This window comes from Centropristis striata, chromosome 21 (assembly GCF_030273125.1).
Source record: "Centropristis striata isolate RG_2023a ecotype Rhode Island chromosome 21, C.striata_1.0, whole genome shotgun sequence".
NCBI lineage: Eukaryota > Metazoa > Chordata > Actinopteri > Perciformes > Serranidae > Centropristis > Centropristis striata.
Genome location: NC_081537.1, coordinates 2,413,945 through 2,436,290, shown reverse-complemented (window position 1 = coordinate 2,436,290; position 22,346 = coordinate 2,413,945). Strand labels below are relative to the sequence as shown.

Sequence of the window (22,346 nt, the reverse complement as noted above, 5' to 3'; positions counted from 1 at the left end):
CATCAACTCTGGTTTTTATTCTAGTGGGACTCGATTTTATTTGTGTCTTGTGTGTTTAGCGTAACAATTTTGGTCATTGTGTGTCTTCTGTTGTGTCTTTTTGTGTATTTTTTGTTCATTATGTGTCTTTTGTTGTGTGTTTTTTAGTTATTTTGTGTCTTTTTTGGTCATTTTGTGTCTTTTGTGGTCTTGTTGTGTCTTTTTTTTGCTCATTTTGTGTCTTTTTTGGTCATTTTGTGTCTTTTTTTAGTCACTTTGTGTCTTTTTTGTTCATTTTGTGTCTTTTGTTGTCTTTTTTAGTTATTTTGTGTCTTTTTTGGTAATTATGTGTCTTTTTTGGTAATTATGTGTCTTTTTTTAGTAATTTTTGTTCATTTTGTCTTTTTTTAGTCATTTTGTGTCTTTTTGTTCATTTTGTGTCTTTTGTTGTGTCTTTTGTTAGTTATTTTGTGTCTTTTTTTAGTCATTTTGTTCCTGTTTTTGGTCATTTTGTATCTTTTTTAGTCTTTAATCCAACATAAAATGTGATTTTGAATCTTTTTTTTTTTACTTTCAAAACACTATCATGCTCAATAAAGAATTTTAGGTGTCAAATCTACCATATAAGAGGGTTCCATCCAGTTCTATCATTTGATACTAAATCTATTTGAGCTTGTCTCCAGTTTTACTTGGTATATCATCATCAAACTGAAACTGGCCTCATGGAGTTTACAGCCAGAACTTTAGAGGTAAATTTACAGTAGGGCTCCACGCTGCTTTGTTTTCTAGTCTGATGGAGTCAACAAGTCTGGATTATTTGGAGCTTTTTGAGACTCCACAGGGTTAAAAAAAAAACTGTGTTCAGTCTGGGAGACGATACAACTCTCTTCAGATTCAGCATTTTAAGTCACGAGGAGAGGCGTGTTTACAGTTATATTGAAGTTATACATAACGTTATATAGATATAAAAACTGACGTTAAGCGGTTTGGTCTCATAACTTTGACCCTTTCACTGTATTTTCACTTAATGACAGTTTATTTGAATTTTTTTTTCATTAAATGTCTTGTCACAAAGTCAATCTTTTTGTTTTTGTTGATAAGAGAATTCTGCTTTTTTGCAAATTAATTAAGTATTCAGACCCCTGAACCAGAACTTATGAAACACCTTAGTAGTGATTAGGGTTGTCACAATACTAAAATTTTCAACTCGATACCGATACTCAGGAAAATATTCAATACTCGATACAAGGATAAAAACAAAGACCCCAAAATTCAACAGAAATATTTTTATTAACAAGAAAAATGTATTTAGCAGAAGTTCATAAAGGCATTACATTATTTCCCCAGCTGCAACATTTGGAAAGTAACTAAATACATGAAATCAACCAGTGGCGTAGTGGGTATACTCTCAATTTTCACCTTTATTTTTTAAAAGTAGTCCAGAAAAAAAGCCCTGTTTTAGAAACTGTAACATGTGAGACCCTGTTTAGTTTACCCAAAAATACATAATTTCTACTTACTCACTATTATAAAATGATCATGACTTGATTAGGAGCAGTTTGTCGTTACACAAGCAGCCTGGATGAATGTAAAATGTATTTATCATCAGGCAAACATGGTGTTTCAGTTATTTTTTGAAAATTTATTGAAATAAAATACTTCTAATCAATGCATCCTTGTTCACATTTCATCTGAAATAAAACACACAAATCACTCCACACATCAAAACCAATCAGATAAACTCAAAAGTGTCATAAAATTGAAATGCATGTTTTGGTTTTCAATAGCTGAACACTATTTTAGCATGCTTCGATATATATATATGTACATATCGCTACAAATATTGAATGTCATCATTTTTTTAATTACTGCTTTGCTTTGAACATCTTCATTTAAATCATTTCAGCAAAATAATATGTTACAAAACAACAATACTGAGTTAACAATGAACAAAAATATATACATTTACAACACATCAACAGTGATGAACTCTCTCAACCCAGCACTTTGGTCATACTACAGTATATTCCAGACAGGTTTGCTCTCGATACGTGCCACTTAGGGCTGGGCGATATGGCCCTAAAAGAATATCACGATATTTCAGGCTATTTTTGCAATAACGATTATTCTTCACGATATTACGAAATACTTAAAAAGATATAGAAAATATGTTTTTTTAGTCTATATAAATAAATAAAAATCAAAAATATAGTGTGAAGTGCAAATCTCAACAGTTGCCAAATACAAAAAAAATTACTCTCGTCTCTTGAGTATGAGCAATAATAATAAAAAATAACCATTTAGGGTTTTCGGGGGCATATGTTAATGACATTTTGTAAAGGAGAATAAAGGTTCTTGTATGTTTTATTTAAGGCATCTTATTTTGACAGTTTTCTTGTAAGTTCTGTGGTGGATTCTGTTAACACACTGTGCTCTTATTTTGAAAGCTGCATGTGTTTAGCAACAGAGAGTAAGCAGCTTTTTGTGATTAAAACAACTCTAATTGTTAGCCTTACGCTACTACATCAAGAAGTAGGAATGTTGCCAATATCATGATATGCATTTTTTTTAACCATGAAAAAAATATATTGATATTATCGTGAACGATACGATATGGCACACCCCTAGTGCCACTCACTTGAAAGATGTTTATTCTGCCTTTTTTGTTCGCATTTCCAATAATCGTGCATCTTTAAAGGATACGTGCAGTGACCTGTCAATCAACTGGGGTGGCACTGAGGTGTTAGCAATATTTTCCTCGGCATGACCCGCCCTACTCTGCCTCTGATTGGCTCATCAGTCCTCATGCTCTATAGTTAACCAATCTAATCAGTGAAGGCAGCGAGTACCAGCCAATTAGAGGCAGAGGAGGGCGGGTCATGGCTTCACCATCCTAGAGGAAAAAATGGACAATCTGGCTCACAGATATTACTGAATGTTGCGCATCAGGGGGGATTTAGAAGTGGCTATACGCAATTCTGACTGAAATATAAGTAAGTATACGCCGTATACCGGCGTTTATCCTGGATTACACCACTGAAATCAACTATACATCAGTAATAGTATAAATTAAAAAAATAACAATAAAAAGAATGAAAATCTACCGAGTAGAAAACAGGTAAAACATGTGAAGTTATAATACAAGAGGATTCGTTTTATCAATAAAACATCTGGGAAATGGAAGAAAGATTTTCTCCCCAAAAATATAAACAAAAACTGTAAAATATTAGAAAACTGTCTGTCTTGACTGACTGTCACAAATATTCACTGAAAATCTGTGAGAAAATCTCTGTGAGCAGAGAGGAGAGGACAGGAGAGGCTGTTTACACAGAGCAGAGAGGAGAGGACAGGAGAGGCTGTTTACACAGAACAGAGAGGAGAGGACAGGAGAGGCTGTTTACACAGAGCAGAGAGGAAAGGACAGGAGAGACTGTTTACACAGAGCAGAGAGGAAAGGACAGGAGAGACTGTTTACACAGAGCAGAGAGGAGAGGACAGGAGAGGCTGTTTACACAGAGCAGAGAGGAGAGGACAGGAGAGGCTGTTTACACAGAGCAGAGAGGAGAGGGGGAGACAGTCTGTCCTCTCACAGAGGACACAGAGACACTGAGGAAGTAGGACACATAAACCCAAAGCCAGGATAAAGAGGTTCAGTGAATGTGGTGTTGATGGTCTGGATGTGGATCAGAGAGCCAGAGGAGACTCTGTAGAAGGACAGAATGCCAGCAGGACAGTCCACATACACTCCTACTCTACCAGAGGAGGGGAAATTGTGGAGATTTAACATGCGATGCATTCTTTGGGAGATGCTGGGGGAGGATGTTTCTCTATCATTGTGCCTGACAGTGGGAACACCACGAGAGAACATCAGACTCCAGGACTGGTCATTCCTTCCAAACTGACAGTCAACACTGTCTCCTCTCCTCCGTCTGATTCCTCTGTAACTCACTGATACATCAACCAGTCCTCTATACTCGACCTCCCAGTAACAGCGACCAGTCAGACCATCTCTACACAGCAGCTGAGGCCAGTAGTCAAACCTGTCTGGATGATCAGGGTACGGCTGATCCTCCATCACATGCATCAGCGTCCTGTTGTTGTCAGACAGTCTGATCCTCCTGCTGACTGTGTTTGTGTCGACTGTGAGTTCACAACGATCTGATGGAGGGAAAAAGAAAAGCAGCAGTTAGAACCTGATGACAGCAGAGCAACATCACGCTGATATTATCCATCGAACATTCAGCAGCAACTGATGGGACACAATGAGACACCTCCTGTCCCCTATAGATCTCCTGTCCCCTATAGATCTCCTGTCCCCTATAGATCTCCTGTCCCCTGTAGATCTCCTGTCCCCTACAGATCTCCTGTCCCCTGTAGATCCCCTGTCCCCCCTACAGATCTCCTGTCTCCTACAGATCTCCTGTCCCCCCTACAGATCTCCTGTCTCCTAAAGATCTCCTGTCTCCTATAGATCTCCTGTCTCCTACAGATCTCCTGTCCCCCCTGTAGATCTCCTGTCTCCTACAGATCTCCTGTCCCCTACAGATCTCCTGTCCCCTATAGATCTCCTGTCCCCTACAGATCTCCTGTCCCCTACAGATCTCCTGTCTCCTACAGATCTCCTGTCCCCTACAGATCTCCTGTCCCCCCTAAAGATCTCCTGTCCCCCAACAGATATCCTCTCCCCTATAGATCTCCTGTCCCCTAGAGATCTCCTGTCCCCTACAGATCTCCTGTCCCCTAGAGATCTCCTGTCCCCCCTACAGATCTCCTGTCCCCAACAGATATCCTCTCCCCTATAGATCTCCTGTCCCCTAGAGATCTCCTGTCCCCTACAGATCTCCTCTCCCCTATAGATCTCCTCTCCCCTATAGATCTCCTGTGTATGTGTTGTGACGTATAAACACACTTACACTTCCTCAGACCTGATGTCATCCAGTGGACTCCAGCAGGCTCCGCCCTGAAAGGAGGACGCAGTTATTCTATACATTTATTATTTATTATCATATATTTATTACAGTGTCCCCTCCATCTATCCTACCTGACAGTGTCTAGTCTGTCTATCCTACCTGAGAGTGTCCCCTCTGTCTGTCCTTCCTGACAATGTCAAGTCTGTCTATCCTACCTGACAGTGTCCCCCGTCTGTCTTACCTGAGAGTGTCCAGTCTGTCTATCCTACCTGAGAATGTCCCCTCTGTCTGTCCTACCTGAGTGTCCACTCCGTCTGTCTTACCTGAGAGTGTCCAGTCTGCAGCGTGGATCCTCCAGCAGTTTCCGTCCTGAGTCTCCTGGATGGTTGTAGCTCAGGTCCAGGACTCTCAGGTGGGAAGGGTTGGATCTCAGAATGGAGGCCAGAGAAGCACAGCCGTCCTCTGAGACCAGACAGCCGGAAAGACTAAACACAGAGAGAAAAATATGAACAACATGCTGATGGAAAGAGAAAGAAACTAAAAACATCTTCACGTCATAAGTTTATCCATCAATGATATCCATTAATTAACAATATACATGGACTGAACAAATTGCTGAATCCTGACCTGAGAGTTCCCAGTTTACAATGTGGACTCTCCAGTCCAGGAGACAGCCTCTTCACTCCTGAATCCTGCAGGTTGTTGTTACTCAGGTCCAGCTCTCTCAGACTAGAGGACTCGGAGCTGAGGACTGAGGACAGAGCTCCACAGCTTCTCTCTGACAGGTTACAGACACTCAGCCTGAGGAGACATCAACCAACAAGAAGAGAAACATCAGTATTGTTAAATGTTACGATAATTTATCAGTGCAACAGGTGTGTGGCGGCCCTGTTACACTCTGGACTTGGCAAGAGTCTCTGGTGTTTGTTATCCGGAAGAGTTGAACCGGATATCTGGTATCTGTACCGTGAGAGGCCGGCTTTGACCAGTGAGGGTCAGGCAGACTGTCAAGGGATGGCCATGCAGTGGCTATTCTTCACGTGGCCAGCAGAAGACAGAGGATCTACTTACACTGAGATGTATGCTTGTTTGCTATCCAACTGTTAATATGTTTTGTTTTGTTAATTAACGTCTCTTTTTTTGTTTAAATTGAGACTTGTGTCACATTTGTTATCATTGTGTCATTTTTTTCATGTAAATGGAGGGAGAAAAGGCAATATCAGCTTCAAGATTCGGCCCAAAAAAATCGGCAGCACATATCAGGGATCGGTTAAGACTGATGTCAAAATAATAGTGAAAGACGTCTGGCTCCTCCACCACTGAAGGGCTCTATGTCTCAAACCAGACTCTTCTCCTCTGTAGTGCCCCTATAGGTGGCGGAACCAACTTCCAAACTCCATCCAATCTGCTGAGTCCTGATCAATCTTTAAGAAGAGACTGAAGACCCAAGTCTTTACTGAACACCTTTACTCTTGATACAGATAAAAATTAAATACATTTTTTAATAAAAAATTTTTTAAAAACTGTTGCCACTGTGTGCTCGCAACCACCTAAAAGCACTTCCTTCCACGTCCTAATGGACTCAGTTTAACCCATGGCACTGACGCACGTGTTGTTTCTTGACTCCATCTTTGTTTGTGTTGTATTAACTCTCAAATGTACATCGCTTTGGATAAAAGTTGGCTGAATTACATTGTAGAATAAATGCAAAGAGAAACAAAAAGATGTTCTTCCGCTGCGGTTGAAACACAACCAGGGACACACAAAAGGTACTTTTTAAGTGTAAATATTCTTTGTAGTGGGTTTTGTAGCACGTTTCTCTTTTTTCTGCTTCTCCTGGCAGGAAATTAACCCTCTCCATAAAAAAAAAAAAACATTTTTTAAAGAAAACAAAACTTTTGCTGTGTGTGTGTGTGTGTGTGTGTGTGTGTGTCAACACCGGGGATTTAAACACTCTGCATGGACCTGAAAGTTTGAAGAAACATTTCAAATAATTTAAGACAAACTAATGATCTGACCTGAGAGTTCCCAGTTTACAATGTGGACTGTTGAGTCCAGCAGACAGCCGTTCCACTCCTGAATCCTGCAGGTTGTTGTTACTCAGGTCTAACTCTCTCAGACTGGAGGACTGGGAGCTGAGGACTGAGGACAGAGCTTCACAGCTTCTCTCTGACAGGTTACAGCCACTGAGACTGGAGACACAAAAACAAAGAAAGGTGTAAATTAAAAAGAGAGCAAAGTATTAAAGTTAAGGCACATGAATCCAACTACTTCTGTGCTCACAGAGCTTTGTTGGAGGCTTTGACCACTGGCAGCAGCCTCAGAAGAGCCTCCTCTGAAGCAGAGTATTTCTTCAGGTCAAACACGTCCAGATCTGTTTCTGATGACAGTAGGATGAAGACCAGAGCTGACCACTGAGCAGGAGACAGTTTATCTGTGGAGAGACTTCCTGATCTCAGGAACTGTTGGATCTCCTCCACTAGAGAACGATCATTCAGTTCATTCAGACAGTGGAACAGGTTGATGCTTCTCTCTGGAGACAGATCCTCACTGATCTTCTCCTTGATGTACTGGACTGTTTCCTGATTGATCCATGAGCTACGTACTGTCTGTGTCAGCAGACCTCGTAGGAGATTCTGATTGGTCTCCAGAGAAAGACCCAGGAGGAAGCGGAGGAACAAGTCCAGGTGTCCATTTGGACTCTGTAAGGCCATGTCCACAGCACTCTGGTAGAGACTCGTCCCTGTTGGTTTCTCTGCCATCAGATTGACTCCAGACTTGATGAAGGTCAGATGGACATGAAGAGCAGCCAGAAACTCCTGAACACTCAGATGGACAAAGCAGAACACCCTGTCCTGGTACAGTCCACTCTCCTCTCTAAAGACCTGTGTGAACACTCCTGAGTACACTGAGGCTGCTGTGATATCGATGTCACACTCTGTCAGGTCTGAGTCATAGAAGATCAGGTTTCCTTTCTGCAGCTGATCAAAAGCCAGTTTTCCCAGAGACTCAATCATCTTCCTGCTCTCTGGACCCCAGTGTGGACCTGTCTCAGCTCTTCCGTGATACTTGACGTTCTTCACTTTGGACTGAACCACCAGGAAGTGGATGTACATCTCAGTCAGGGTCTTGGGCAGCTCTCCTCCCTCTCTGGTTTTCAACAGATCCAGAACTGTAGCAGAGATCCAGCAGAAGACTGGGATGTGGCACATGATGTGGAGGCTTCGTGATGTCTTGATGTGGGAGATGATTCTGCCGGCCTGCTCCTCATCTCTGAATCTCTTCCTGAAGTACTCCTCCTTCTGAGGGTCAGTGAACCCTCTGACCTCTGTCACCATGTCAACACAGTCAGCAGGGATCTGATTGGCTGCTGCAGGTCGTGTGGTTATCCAGAGGCGAGCAGAGGGAAGCAGATTCCCCCTGGTGAGGTTTATCAGCAGCACATCCACTGAGGTGGACTCTGTGACATCAGTCAGGATCTCAGTCTTGTGGAAGTCCAGAGGAAGTCGAAACTCATCCAGACCGTCAAAGATCAACACAACGTGGAAATCTTCAAACCTGAAGATTCCTGCTGCTTTGGTTTCAGGATAGAAGTGATGAACAAGTTCCACCAAGCTGAACTTTTTCTCTTTCAGCACATTCAGCTCTCTGAAAGTGAATGGAAATATGAAGTGTATGTCCTGGTTGGTTTTGTCTTCAGCCCAGTCCAGAGTGAACTTCTGTGTTAAGACTGTTTTCCCAATGCCAGCCACTCCCGTTGTCAGCACTGTTCTGATTGGGTCATCTCTTCCAGGTGGGGCTTTAAAGATGTCTTCTTGTCTAATTGTTGTTTCTGGTCTGTCTGGTTTCCTGGATGCTGTTTCAATCTGTCTGACCTCATGTTCCTTATTGAGCTCTGCAGTCCCTCCCTCTGAGATGTAGAGCTCTGTGTAGATCTGATTCAGAAGGGTCTGCTTTCCTGCTTTAGAGATCCCCTCAAACACACACTTGAACTTCTTCTGAAGGTTATACTTCAGATTACGCTGACAGACTCCAGAATAACTTCCTGATTGAACAAACAACAAATATGATCAATGAATACATTGTTTTTGTTTAAATCTATTTCTGAATCATCAGTAAGAGTCCCATTTATCCAGCATAATAATCTTTAGAGAGGTGGTCTTACTGCTCTGCAGACAGTCAGCTAGATCCTTCTGCTTCATTGTCCTCAGGAAATGCAGTGTGATCTCCAGAAAGGCCTCTCTGCTGCTCCTCATCTGCTTTTCATCCTCCTCATCCTCCCTCTGAGTCTCAGAGGATTCTTGGTAATCTGGACTCAGAACCTTCTGGATCTTCTTCAGCTCGTTCTTCACAAAAGTGCAGATGTTCTCCTCCAGCAGCTGGAACACAGTTAATTAACCTGTCAAACTAGAATCATGGAACTAAACATCCTGTTGGACTAACGGATGCTCCACTGGTCTATGAACTGCAACATGGAGATGATTATGAACAGAAAAAATGATACGTAAGTTGCTGTACTTGTACAGACCATAAATATGGAGTCCAGGTCTGTCTGACGCTGCTGGGCAGACTGACCATCGGGAACCTCTGAGCTCTGCTGGTCCACTCTGTGGAGGAATCATAAAAAATCAGCTCACATTCTGAATTATATGGAGATACTTGAAGAAGGGAGGGCAGGGAGAGAGAGAGAGAGAAAGTAGCAGAGCTGTGGTGAGTTGGATCAGGACCGATAAAAACACATCGCTTGGTTTTGAAATCCTCACCTTCTAGTGGAGTGGTGTCCCTCTTTGAAGACGATAGGATGATCCATAGATCTGTCACTCTTCATGGACACACTGCTGGGTTCAGGTTCTTCCAGCATCCCCCTGATAGAAAACACAAGATAAATTGAAAAAAAAAATAATAAAAATAATAGCAAGTTGGCACCAGCAACCAGACAAACCTCTAGAAACCTCTGCCTGGGGCAGGGATGAAACTACCACACATGGAAAAACAGGCTCCAGAACCAAACTCCTGGAGAGGGGCTGGTCTCTCTTTTTCCGGAGTTGCCGAGGGTGTGAGGCACCCGGTGGGTGTGGGCATCCTCATACTTTAGGTTAAGGTTTTATTTTATTTGCACAGTTAGAATTACATAAAATTACAAAAATAACATAATGTAAAGTGCAGGGGGAGGCAAAAAACCCAGATGGGCTTATTTAAAGCCTCCACCTAAAATTTAATTAGAAAGTAATAAACTGATAATAGAAAAAAACAAATGTACAACATCAACAAGTTATAATGACAATAACAAAAACAATTAAAAACAAAAATGAACATGTTAAAAAAGTGTATTTGTGTGTGAACTAGAATTTCAAAACAGCAGTTAAATGAGCTTTCAGACATCTTTTGAAGCATTTTACAGAGATTGAGTCCCTTGCCAGATGGGAAAAGTTATTCCACAATTTGGTCCCCAAATTGAACAATAAATTGACCTCTGCATGTCAGAAATCGTGGAGGATGAAGATCTAAAGATTGACGTGTTGAATAAGAGTGAATCTGAGAATTTAATTCAAAATAATTCTTAAAGTGCTTTGGAAAGTTTTCATGATCTGAATATACCTTAAAAATAAAAACACATATTTGAGAAATATTGATGTCATGGACAGTAAGTATTTGGAGTTTCTGAAAGAGGGCTACAGATGAGGCATGTGACTCAGATCGGGTTGCCATCCTCACAAAACGTTTCTGAAGAACCAAAATTCTATGGAGTGTAGTAGGAAAGGTGCTTGCCCAGACTATATTACAATATGAAAGATATGGATAAATTAAACTATAATAAAGTGTATGAAGACAGTTTGTAGTTACCATATTACTAATCCTCTTAATTATACCAATAGATTTGCTTATTTTTTTGCTAACCCAGTGTATTTGTGCTTTCCAACTCAAACTCTCATCAACAAAGATTCCCAGGAATCTTGCTGTTGACACTTGAGGCATCTCAACAGACTGAATTATGACTTTACAAGAGTCTCTAGAGTATGATTTGTTGCCACAAAATATTATATAGTTAGATTTTTTTATATTCAGAGATAATTTATTTAATTTAAACCATGTAGTATATGAAGTTAAACAAACATTAACATTTTTAATCAGAGAACTACAATTTGAGTGAGAATGAACTAGAGTTGTATCATCTGCAAACATTATTGGATAAAGAATATTTGAGACATTTGATAAATCATTAATATAAATAAGAAATAATAATGGTCCAAGAATGGATCCCTGTGGGACCCCACAAAGTAGTGTAACTTTCTTGGAGTAGCATCCATTAATACAAACAAACGGTCTTCTGTTTGAGACATAGTTTTTTAACCATTCAAATGTAGCATCATGAAAACCATATCTAAGCAGTTTTTCCAATAAAATATGATGGGTGACTATATCAAAAGCTTTTGACAAGTCAATGAATATACTACAGATAAATTCATTATTGTCTAATGCAGAGGTAACTTTGTCAATCAAATGAAGCAAAGCCATATAAGTGGAATGATTTTTCCGGAAACCATACTGATGTTTGTAAAGAATTGAATTAGAATCTATATGAGAAAGGATCCTTCTGTATATGATTTTTTTCTAATATTTTTGAAAAACATGGCAAAATAGAAATGGGTCTATAATTATTAAAACAACATGGATTGTCCGCTTTAAACAGAGGAAAAACTTTGGCAACTTTTAAATCCTCTGGTACAACGCCTGTTGACATAGACAGAGAAAAAATGTAAGCCAGTGGCTGTAAAACTGACGGCTTGACCTGTTTAACAAGCGATGCAGAAATGTCATCATGGCCAGCTGATGATGTTTTTAGTTCATCAATAATGTCACTTATTTCTTGAATATCAGGAGGCTTAAAGGAAGAAATAGAAGGATAGTTTCCTGTAATGAAATCCAGTGGATTACCACTGCTAGCAGGAACTTTACTAGCTAATTCATATCCAATGTTAACAAAAAAATCATTGAATTTTTGAGCTATATCAAATGAATTATTAAATGAATTGTCACCATCTAAAAAGATTGAAGGTAACTCTGGGTAGGTCTTTTTTTCTCTATGCAGCAACTGATTTATAACTTTCCATGTCGTTTTAGTATCATTTGAACACCTCTTAAATTTTTCACAAAAATACTGTTTGAGTTCTCCCAAGGGAACAAGAGGGTCAGTTCTATGCTACTGCATATCACAAGGCTATAACAAACACTATGTTCAAGCAAAGAGTTGCTATAAGTTTACTTGGTACCAGAGCACTCTAGGCCAAAGATAGATTATTGATTTTGTGATCGTATCATCAGATCTGCGGCAGTATGTCTTGGACAAAAAAAGTTCTTCTTCTTTAGCACATTGCGAAACACTTAGCACACCTGTAGCAATTACAGTTGGCTCTTAAAAGTTATGCACTCTCTTGATTCCTGTGGTCTAAGGCTTGTACCTTCAGGTTGAATGCACTTATTGTAAGTCGCTTTGGACAAAAGTGTCAGCTAAATGACATGTAATGTAAAGAGAGTAGCAGAGCTGTGGTGAGTTGGATCAGGTCCGATAAAAACACATCGCTTGGTTTTGAAATCCTCACCTTCTAGTGGAGTGGTGTCCGTCTTTGAAGACGATAGGATGATCCATAGATCTGTCACTCTTCATGGACACACAGCTGGGTTCAGGTTCTTCCAGCATCTCCCTGATAGAAAACACAAGATAAATAGAAAAAATAATAATAAAAATAATAGCAAGTTGGCACCAGCAACCAGCAAAACCTGTAAAAACCTCTGCCTGGGGCAGGGATGAAACTACCACACATGGAAAAACAGGCTCCAGAACCAAACTCCTGGAGAGGGGCTGGTCTCTCTTTTTCCGGAGTTGCCGAGGGTGTGAGGCACCCGGTGGGTGTGGGCATCCTCATACTTTAGGTTAAGGTTTTATTTTATTTGCCCAGTTAGAATTACATAAAATGACAAAAAATAACATATAATGTGAAGTGCAGGGAGAGGCAGAAAACCCAGATGGGCTTATTTAAAGCCTCCACCTAAAATTTAATTAGAAAGTAATAAACTGATAATAGAAAAAACAAATGTACAACATCAACAAGTTATAATGACAATAACAAAAACAATTAAAAACAAAAATGAACATGTTAAAAAAGTGTATTTGTGTGTGAACTAGAATTTCAAAACAGCAGTTAAATGAGCCTTCAGACATCTTTTGAAGCATTTTACAGAGATTGAGTCCCTTGCCAGATGGGAAAAGGTATTCCGCAATTTGGTCCCCAAATTGAACAATAAATTGACCTGTGCATGTCAGAAATCGTGGAGGATGAAGATCTAAAGATTGACGTGTTTAAAATAATTCTTAAAGTGCTTTGGAAAGTTTTCATGATCTGAATATACCTAAAAAATAAAAACACATATTTGAGAAATATCGATGTCATGGACAGTCAGTATTTGGAGTTTCTGAAAGAGGGCTACAGATGAGGATTGTGACTCAGATCGGGTTGCCATCCTCACAAAACGTTTCTGAAGAACCAAAATTCTATGGAGTGTAGTAGGAAAGGTGCTTGCCCAGACTATATTACAATATGAAAGATATGGATAAACTAAACTATAATAAAGTGTATGAAGACAGTTTGTAGTTACCAAATTACTAATCCTCTTAATTATACCAATAGATTTGCTTATTTTTTTGCTAACCCAGTGTATTTGTGCTTTCCAACTCAAACTCTCATCAACAAAGATTCCCAGGAATCTTGCTGTTGACACTTGAGGCATCTCAACAGACTGAATTATGACTTTACAAGAGTCTCTAGAGTATGATTTTTTGCCACAAAATATTATATAGTTAGATTTTTTTATATTCAGAGATAATTTATTTAATTTAAACCATGTAGTATATGAAGTTAAACAAACATTAACATTTTTAATCAGAGAACTAAAATTTGAGTGAGAATGAACTAGAGTTGTATCATCTGCAAACATTATTGGATAAAGAATATTTGAGACATTTGATAAATCATTAATATAAATAAGAAATAATAATGGTCCAAGAATGGATCCCTGTGGGACCCCACAAAGTAGTGTAGCTTTTTTGGAGTAGCATCCATTAATACAAACAAACGGTCTTCTGTTTGAGACATAGTTTTTTAACCATTCAAATGTAGCATCATGAAAACCATATCTAAGCAGTTTTTCCAATAAAATATGATGGGTGACTGTATCAAAAGCTTTTGACAAGTCAATGAATATACTACAGATAAATTCATTATTTTCTAATGCAGAGGTAACTTTGTCAGTCAAATGAAGCAAAGCCATATAAGTGGAATGATTTTTCCGGAAACCATACTGATGTTTGTAAAGAATTGAATTAGAATCTATATGAGAAAGGATCCTTCTGTATATGATTTTTTCAAATATTTTTGAAAAACATGTCAAAATAGAAATGGGTCTATAATTATTAAAACAACATGGATTGTCCGCTTTAAACAGAGGAATAACTTTGGCAACTTATAAATCCTCTGGTACAACGCCTGTTGACATAGACAGAGAAAAAATGTAAGCCAGTGGCTGTAAAACTGACGGCTTGACCTGTTTAACAAGCGATGCAGAAATGTCATCATGGCCAGCTGATGATGTTTTTAGTTCATCAATAATGTCACTTATTTCTTGAATATCAGGAGGCTTAAAGGAAGAAATAGAAGGATAGTTTCCTGTAATGAAATCCAGTGGATTACCACTGCTAGCAGGAACTTTACTAGCTAATTCATATCCAATGTTAACAAAAAAATCATTGAATTTTTGAGCTATATCAAATGAATTATTAAAAGAATTGTCACCATCTAAAAAGATTGAAGGTAACTCTGGGTAGGTCTTTTTTTCTCTATGCAGCAACTGATTTATAACTTTCCATGTGGTTTTAGTATCATTTGAACACCTCTTCAATTTTTCACAAAAATGCTGTTGGAGTTCTCCCAAGGGAACAAGAGGGTCAGTTCTATGCTACTGCATATCACAAGGCTATAACAAACACTATGTTCAAGCAAAGAGTTGCTATAAATTTACTTGGTACCAGAGCACTCTAGGCCAAAGATAGATTATTGATTTTGTGACCGTATCATCAGATCTGCGGCAGTATGTCTTGGACAAAAGAAGTTCTTCTTCTTTAGCACATTGCGAAACACTTACATAGCACTCCTGTAGCGGTTACAGTTGGCTCCTAAAAGTTATGCACACTCTTGATTCCTGTGGTCTAAGGCTTGTACCTTCAGGTTGAATGCACTTATTGTAAGTTGCTTTGGACAAAAGTGTCAGCTCAATGACATGTAATGTAAAGAGAGTAGCAGAGCTGTGGTGAGTTGGATCAGGACCGATAAAAACACATCGCTTGGTTTTGAAATCCTCACCTTCTAGTGGAGTGGTGTCCGTCTTTGAAGACGATAGGATGATCCATAGATCTGTCACTCTTCATGGACACACAGCTGGGTTCAGGTTCTTCTGGCTTCCTCCTGATAGAAAAACAAGATAAATAGAATAAATAATAATAAAAATAATAGCAAGTTGGCACCAGCAACCAGACAAACCTGTAAAAACCTCTGCCTGGGGCAGGGATGAAACTACCACACATGGAAAAACAGGCTCCAGAACCAAACTCCTGGAGAGGGGCTGGTCTCTCTTTTTCCGGAGTTGCCGAGGGTGTGAGGCACCCGGTGGGTGTGGGCATCCTCATACTTTAGGTTAAGGTTTTATTTTATTTGCCCAGTTAGAATTACATAAAATGACAAAAAATAAAGTATAATGTGAAGTGCAGGGAGAGGCAGAAAACCCAGATGGGCTTATTTAAAGCCTCCACCTAAAATTTAATTAGAAAGTAATAAACTGATAATAGAAAAAACAAATGTACAATATCAACAAGTTATAATGACAATAACAAAAACAATTAAAAACAAAAATGAACATGTTAAAAAAGTGTATTTGTGTCTGAACTAGAATTTCAAAACAGCAGTTAAATGAGCTTTCAGACATCTTTTGAAGCATTTTACAGAGATTGAGTCCCTTGCCAGATGGGAAAAGGTATTCCACAATTTGGTCCCCAAATTGAACAATAAATTGACCTCTGCATGTCAGAAATCGTGGAGGATGAAGATCTAAAGATTGACGTGTTGAATAAGAGTGAATCTGAGAATTTAATTCAAAATAATTCTTAAAGTGCTTTGGAAAGTTTTCATGATCTGAATATACCTTAAAAATAAAAACACATATTTGAGAAATATTTATGTCATGGACAGTAAGTATTTGGAGTTTCTGAAAGAGGGCTACAGATGAGGCATGTGACTCAGATCGGGTTGCCATCCTCACAAAACGTTTCTGAAGAACCAAAATTCTATGGAGTGTAGTAGGAAAGGTGCTTGCCCAGACTATATTACAATATGAAAGATATGGATAAATTAAACTATAATAAAGTGTATGAAGACAGTTTGTAGTTACCAAATTACTAATCCTCTTAATTATACCAATAGATTTGCTTATTTTTTTGCTAACCCAGTGTATTTGTGCTTTCCAACTCAAACTCTCATCAACAAAGATTCCCAGGAATCTTGCTGTTGACACTTGAGGCATCTCAACAGACTGAATTATGACTTTACAAGAGTCTCTAGAGTATGATTTGTTGCCACAAAATATTATATAGTTAGATTTTTTCATATTCAGAGATATTTATTTAATTTAAACCATGTAGTATATGAAGTTAAACAAACATTAACATTTTTAATCAGAGAACTACAATTTGAGTGAGAATGAACTAGAGTTGTATCATCTGCAAACATTATTGGATAAAGAATATTTGAGACATATGATAAATCATTAATATAAATAAGAAATAATAATGGTCCAAGAATGGATCCCTGTGGGACCCCACAAAGTAGTGTAGCTTTTTTGGAGTAGCATCCATTAATACAAACAAACGGTCTTCTGTTTGAGACATAGTTTTTTAACCATTCAAATGTAGCATCATGAAAACCATATCTAAGCAGTTTTTCCAATAAAATATGATGGGTGACTGTATCAAAAGCTTTTGACAAGTCAATGAATATACTACAGATAAATTCATTTTTTTCTAATGCAGAGGTAACTTTGTCAATCAAATGAAGCAAAGCCATATAAGTGGAATGATTTTTCCGGAAACCATACTGATGTTTGTAAAGAATTGAATTAGAATCTATATGAGAAAGGATCCTTCTGTATATGATTTTTTCTAATATTTTTGAAAAACATGGCAAAATAGAAATGGGTCTATAATTCTTAAAACAACATGGATTGTCCGCTTTAAACAGAGGAATAACTTTGGCAACTTATAAATCCTCTGGTACAACGCCTGTTGACATAGACAGAGAAAAAATGTAAGCCAGTGGCTGTAAAACTGACGGCTTGACCTGTTTAACAAGCGATGCAGAAATGTCATCATGGCCAGCTGATGATGTTTTTAGTTCATCAATAATGTCACTTATTTCTTGAATATCAGGAGGCTTAAAGGAAGAAATAGAAGGATAGTTTCCTGTAATGAAATCCAGTGGATTACCACTGCTAGCAGGAACTTTACTAGCTAATTCATATCCAATGTTAACAAAAAAATCATTGAATTTTTGAGCTATATCAAATGAATTATTAAAAGAATTGTCACCATCTAAAAAGATTGAAGGTAACTCTGGGTAGGTCTTTTTTTCTCTATGCAGCAACTGATTTATAACTTTCCATGTCGTTTTAGTATCATTTGAACACCTCTTAAATTTTTCACAAAAATACTGTTGGAGTTCTCCTAAGGGAACAAGAGGGTCAGTTCTATGCTACTGCATATCACAATGCTATAACAAACACTATGTTCAAGCAAAGAGTTGCTATAAGTTTACTTGGTACCAGAGCACTCTAGGCCAAAGATAGATTATTGATTTTGTGATCGTATCATCAGATCTGCGGCAGTATGTCTTGGACAAAAAAAGTTCTTCTTCTTTAGCACATTGCGAAACACTTAGCACTCCTGTAGCATTTACAGTTGGCTCTTAAAAGTTATGCACTCTCTTGATTCCTGTGGTCTAAGGCTTGTACCTTCAGGTTGAATGCACTTATTGTAAGTTGCTTTGGACAAAAGTGTCAGCTAAATGACATGTAATGTAAAGAAAGTAGCAGAGCTGTGGTGAGTTGGATCAGGACCGATAAAAACACATCGCTTGTTTTGAAATCCTCACCTTCTAGTGGAGTGGTGTCCGTCTTTGAAGAATAGAGGAGGATCCATACACATGTCACTCCACATGGACAAATCGCTGGGTTCAAGTTCTTCCAGCATCTCCCTGATAGAAAACACAAGATAAATAGAATAAATAATAATAAAAATAATAGTAAGTTGGCACCACCAACCAGACAAACCTGTAAAAACCTCTGCCTGGGACAGGGATGAAACTACCACACATGGAAAAACAGGCTCCAAACTCCTGGAGAGGGGCTGGTCTCTCTTTTTCCGGAGTTGCCGAGGGTGTGAGGCACCTGGTTGGTGTGGGCATCCTCATACTGTTGGAGTTCTTCCAAGGGAACAAGAGGGTCAGCTCTATGCTACTGCATATCACAAGGCTATAACAAACACTATGTTCAAGCAAAGAGTTGCTATAAGTTTACTTGGTACCAGAGCACTCTAGGCCAAAGATTGTTGATTGATTTTGTGATCGTATCATCAGATCTGCGGCCGTATGTATTGGACAAAAAAAGCTCTTCTTCTTTAGCACATTGCGAAACACTTACATAGCACTCCTGTAGCGGTTACAGTTGGCTCCTAAAAGTTATGCACTCTCTTGATTCCTGTGGTCTAAGGTTTGTACCTTCAGGTTGAATGCACTTATTGTAAGTCGCTTTGGACAAAAGTGTCAGCTAAATGACATGTAATGTAAAGAGAGTAGCAGAGCTGTGGTGAGTTGGATCAGGTCCGATAAAAACACATCGCTTGGTTTTGAAATCCTCACCTCCATATACCATCCATAGACCAGTCACTCTTCATGGACACACCGCTGGGTTCAGGTTCTTCCAGCCGCCACAACACACCGAGACAAAACCTGTCAGTGGTTTCATTCACCTGCTGTACACTGTACATTTGTATCTTGGTAGAGTTAAGTTCTGTCTGATTCATTTATTATTTAATTCAAACATGTTTCAGTGCTTCTATTAAAGCTGGATCCAGTGCAGTTTGCAGATGAGAAGTTATGTTTGTGACGTTCTGACTTCTCCAACTTCACACACTAAACAAGTGACCATATGAATAGTGACGCTGTCTACTTTTATGTTTCTCTGACTTTAAAATGGAAGCGAGCTCGCTTAAGGAGTTTCGTCCACTCTGCTAGTGACAAACTTCACAGACTGCCTTGCTGAAATGCTGCTTTGTGCTTTGGTGTTTGGATGTAGTCAGAGACTCTGTGTCCTGTCATTAACTGTATGTTGCTGTGTTTGGTATGTGTCAGATCTGAGTCTTCTTCTGTACGGGCTGTGAACACAAATCTCCCTCTGGGACAATACAGTCTGAAGTCTATCTTCATCTTTACTGTTTTAATTACCCTGTTGAGCGTCCATCTTTGTCCTTCTCAGGATAATCCATTGACCTGTCAGTCTTTATGGACCCAGGTCCAGGTCCGGGTCCAGGTTCAGATTCGGATCCAGGAAAGTCTGGTCTCTGATAGTACCTGAAAGAAAGAAAGAAATAAAGTTCACATATTGCGCCATGTGTCCTCCTTCGTCCCCGTGTCCCCTGTGATCAGACAATTTTAGAATAAGTTAAAGCTAACATTATATTAAAACTAACATTATATTAAAGCTAACGTTATATTGAAGCTAATGTCATATTTAAGCACATAAATCAGAACCACCATAAAACATTAATGAACAGACGAAAGTTGTTGATCAGATAAGTTACTTACACTGAAGATTTTATTTGATGAATCTCTGGTTATATTTGATAAATCTGTTTTATTTGATGATACCTTCTGGTGATCCTTGTGGCCAAAAAAGGCCACGCACACAACAACTGCTATTAAATCACCATACATTAATATTCTTTTCAGATTTTTTTTCATTAATCTCTTAAAAAACTTCAGACTTGTTCAAACGTATCAAACATTCATTCATTTTCAGAATTTTAACCCTTCATATGCCCGTTTATTTATTTTAAATATTCCATAATTTATTCCCAAAAATATATATATATATATATTTTCCACATAATAAATAATAGAGAGCTGGGGTTTTGGTGGTGATTAAAGTCTTGGATATGTCAAAGATTAGACCTATTTATTGCATTTATATAAAGAATTAACTATATAAAAAACTTGTGAATTATGAGGAAGGACATGTATTCATATTCTTTTTGGTTTTCTTGGTCGTTTTGTAGGTGGTCAGCACCTACAGCTGGAGGAGACGGACCTGTCGGTGGCCTCTTGTCCTCTTTTTCAACTGCATCAATGTCTCCGCCTTCAATGCTTTGATTAATTGATTGATTAATCGAATGTTGATTGAAAAATTATTTCACACATGCACACTAACACACTAACTCTTGGGGGCACCTGGTAGTCACACGGCTCTATAATATAACTGGCAAACATACACAAATTTCATGCATCGGCCTACAATTGGAAAATGGTTGACTCTGGTGGAATACAGTGAAAATGTAAAATATCACTACTTTTCTTCAAAATGAAATGCTGACATTACAGAAAGCGTGATTATATACTGCAATGGCAGTGAGATTAAAAAATGCTGTTTGAATGGAAGTCTATGAGGCATTTTTGGCCACAAGGGTCACCAGAGGGAGCATCTATTACTACAAAAAAATACTAATGCAATCAAATTAATTTTGTTGCTAATCTTTGACATATCCAAGACTTTAATCACCACCAAAACCCCAGCTCCCAACTATTTATTCTATAAAATAATTCATTTTTTGCATTTTTTTGGAAGAAATTATGGAAAAGTTAAAATACAAAAACTGTCATATGAAGGATTAAAATTCTGAAAATTAATGAATATTTGATAGTTTTGAACAAGTCTGAAGTTGTTTACGACATTCATGAAACAAAATCTGAAAAAACATTGATGTACGGTGATTTAATAGCAGTTTTAGTGTGCGTGGCCTCTTTTGGCCACAAGGGTCACCAGAGGGAGTATCTGGCACCACATAAAAAATACTAATGCAATCAAATCAATTTTGTTGCTAATCTTTGACATATCCAATACTTTAATCACCACCAAAACCCCAGCTCCCTACTATTTATTTTATGGGAAATAATTCATTTTTTGTGTTTTTTTGGAAGAAATTATGGAAAAATTCTAATATATAGGCTAAACTGGCATATGAAGGGTTAAAATTCTGAAAATTAATAAATGCTTGATAGTTTTGAACAAGTCTGAAGTGGTTTAAGATAATTATGTGGGGAAAAATCTGAAAAAATATTGATGTATGGTGGTTTAATAGCAGTTTTAGTGTGCATGGACGTTTTTGGCCACAAGGGACACCAGAGGGAGTATCTGGCACTACATAAAAAATATTAACGCAATCAAATTAATTTTGTTGCTAATCTTTCACATATCCAATACTTTAATCACCACCAAAACCCCAGCTCCCTACTATTTATTTTATGGGAAATAATTCATTTTTTGTGTTTTTTTGAAAGAAATTATGGAAAAATTCTAATATATAGGCTAAACTGGCATATGAAGGGTTAAAATTCTGAAAATTAATGAATGTTTGATAGTTTTGAACAAGTCTGAAGTGGTTTAAGATAATTATGGGGGAAAAAATCTGAAAAAAATATTGATGTATGGTGGTTTAATAGCAGTTTTAGTGTGCGTGGACGTTTTTGGCCACAAGGGACACCAGAGGGAGTATCTGGCACTACATAAAAAATATAAACGCAATCAAATTAATTTTGCTGCTAATCTTTGACATATCCAATACTTTAATCACCACCAAAACCCCAGCTCCCTAGTATTTATTTTATGGGAAATAATTCATTTTTTTTGGAAGAAATTATGGAAAAATTAAAATAACTGGCATACGAAGGGTTAAAATTCTGAAAATTAATGAATATTTGATAGTTTTGAACCAGTCTGAAGTTGTTTAAGAGAATTATGGGGGGGGGGGGGGGGGGATCTGATAAAATATATTGATGTATGGTGATTTAATAGCAGTTTTAGTGTGCATGGACGTTTTTGGCAACAAGGGAAACCAGAGGGAGTATCTGGCACTACATAAAAAATATTAATGCAATCAAATTAATTTTGTTGCTGATCTTTGACATATCCAAGACTTTAATCACCACCAAAACCCCAGCTCCCTACCATTTATTTTATGGTAAATAATTCTTTTTTTGTGTGTTTTTTGGGGGGGGGGAATTATGGAAAAATTAAAATCTATAAACT

At 38.1% G+C, this 22,346-nt stretch overlaps 1 protein-coding gene across 2 annotated transcripts; it reads right to left on the bottom strand.

Moving 5' to 3' along the window:
• Window positions 1-1,693: 1,693 nt before the first annotated feature.
• LOC131959048 (NLR family CARD domain-containing protein 3-like) lies at window positions 1,694-19,314 on the bottom strand. Of its 2 annotated transcripts, XM_059324143.1 has the most exons (13): window positions 18,905-18,910; window positions 18,140-18,241; window positions 15,305-15,406; window positions 12,491-12,592; window positions 9,653-9,754; window positions 9,418-9,496; window positions 9,055-9,268; window positions 7,173-8,934; window positions 6,908-7,081; window positions 5,517-5,690; window positions 5,213-5,374; window positions 4,893-4,939; window positions 1,694-4,137 (listed from the first exon to the last, which is right to left on the bottom strand). In XM_059324143.1, the coding sequence occupies exons 2-13, from the start codon at window positions 18,235-18,237 to the stop codon at window positions 3,566-3,568; spliced, it is 3,588 nt and encodes a 1,195-aa protein (XP_059180126.1). In that variant the 5' UTR covers window positions 18,238-18,241; window positions 18,905-18,910; the 3' UTR covers window positions 1,694-3,565. The 2 variants fall into 2 exon arrangements, with proteins under 2 accessions (XP_059180126.1, XP_059180127.1); XM_059324144.1 differs by lacking the exons at window positions 15,305-15,406; window positions 18,140-18,241 and having other exon boundaries at window positions 18,905-19,314.
• Between the last annotated feature and the right edge of the window lie 3,032 nt (window positions 19,315-22,346).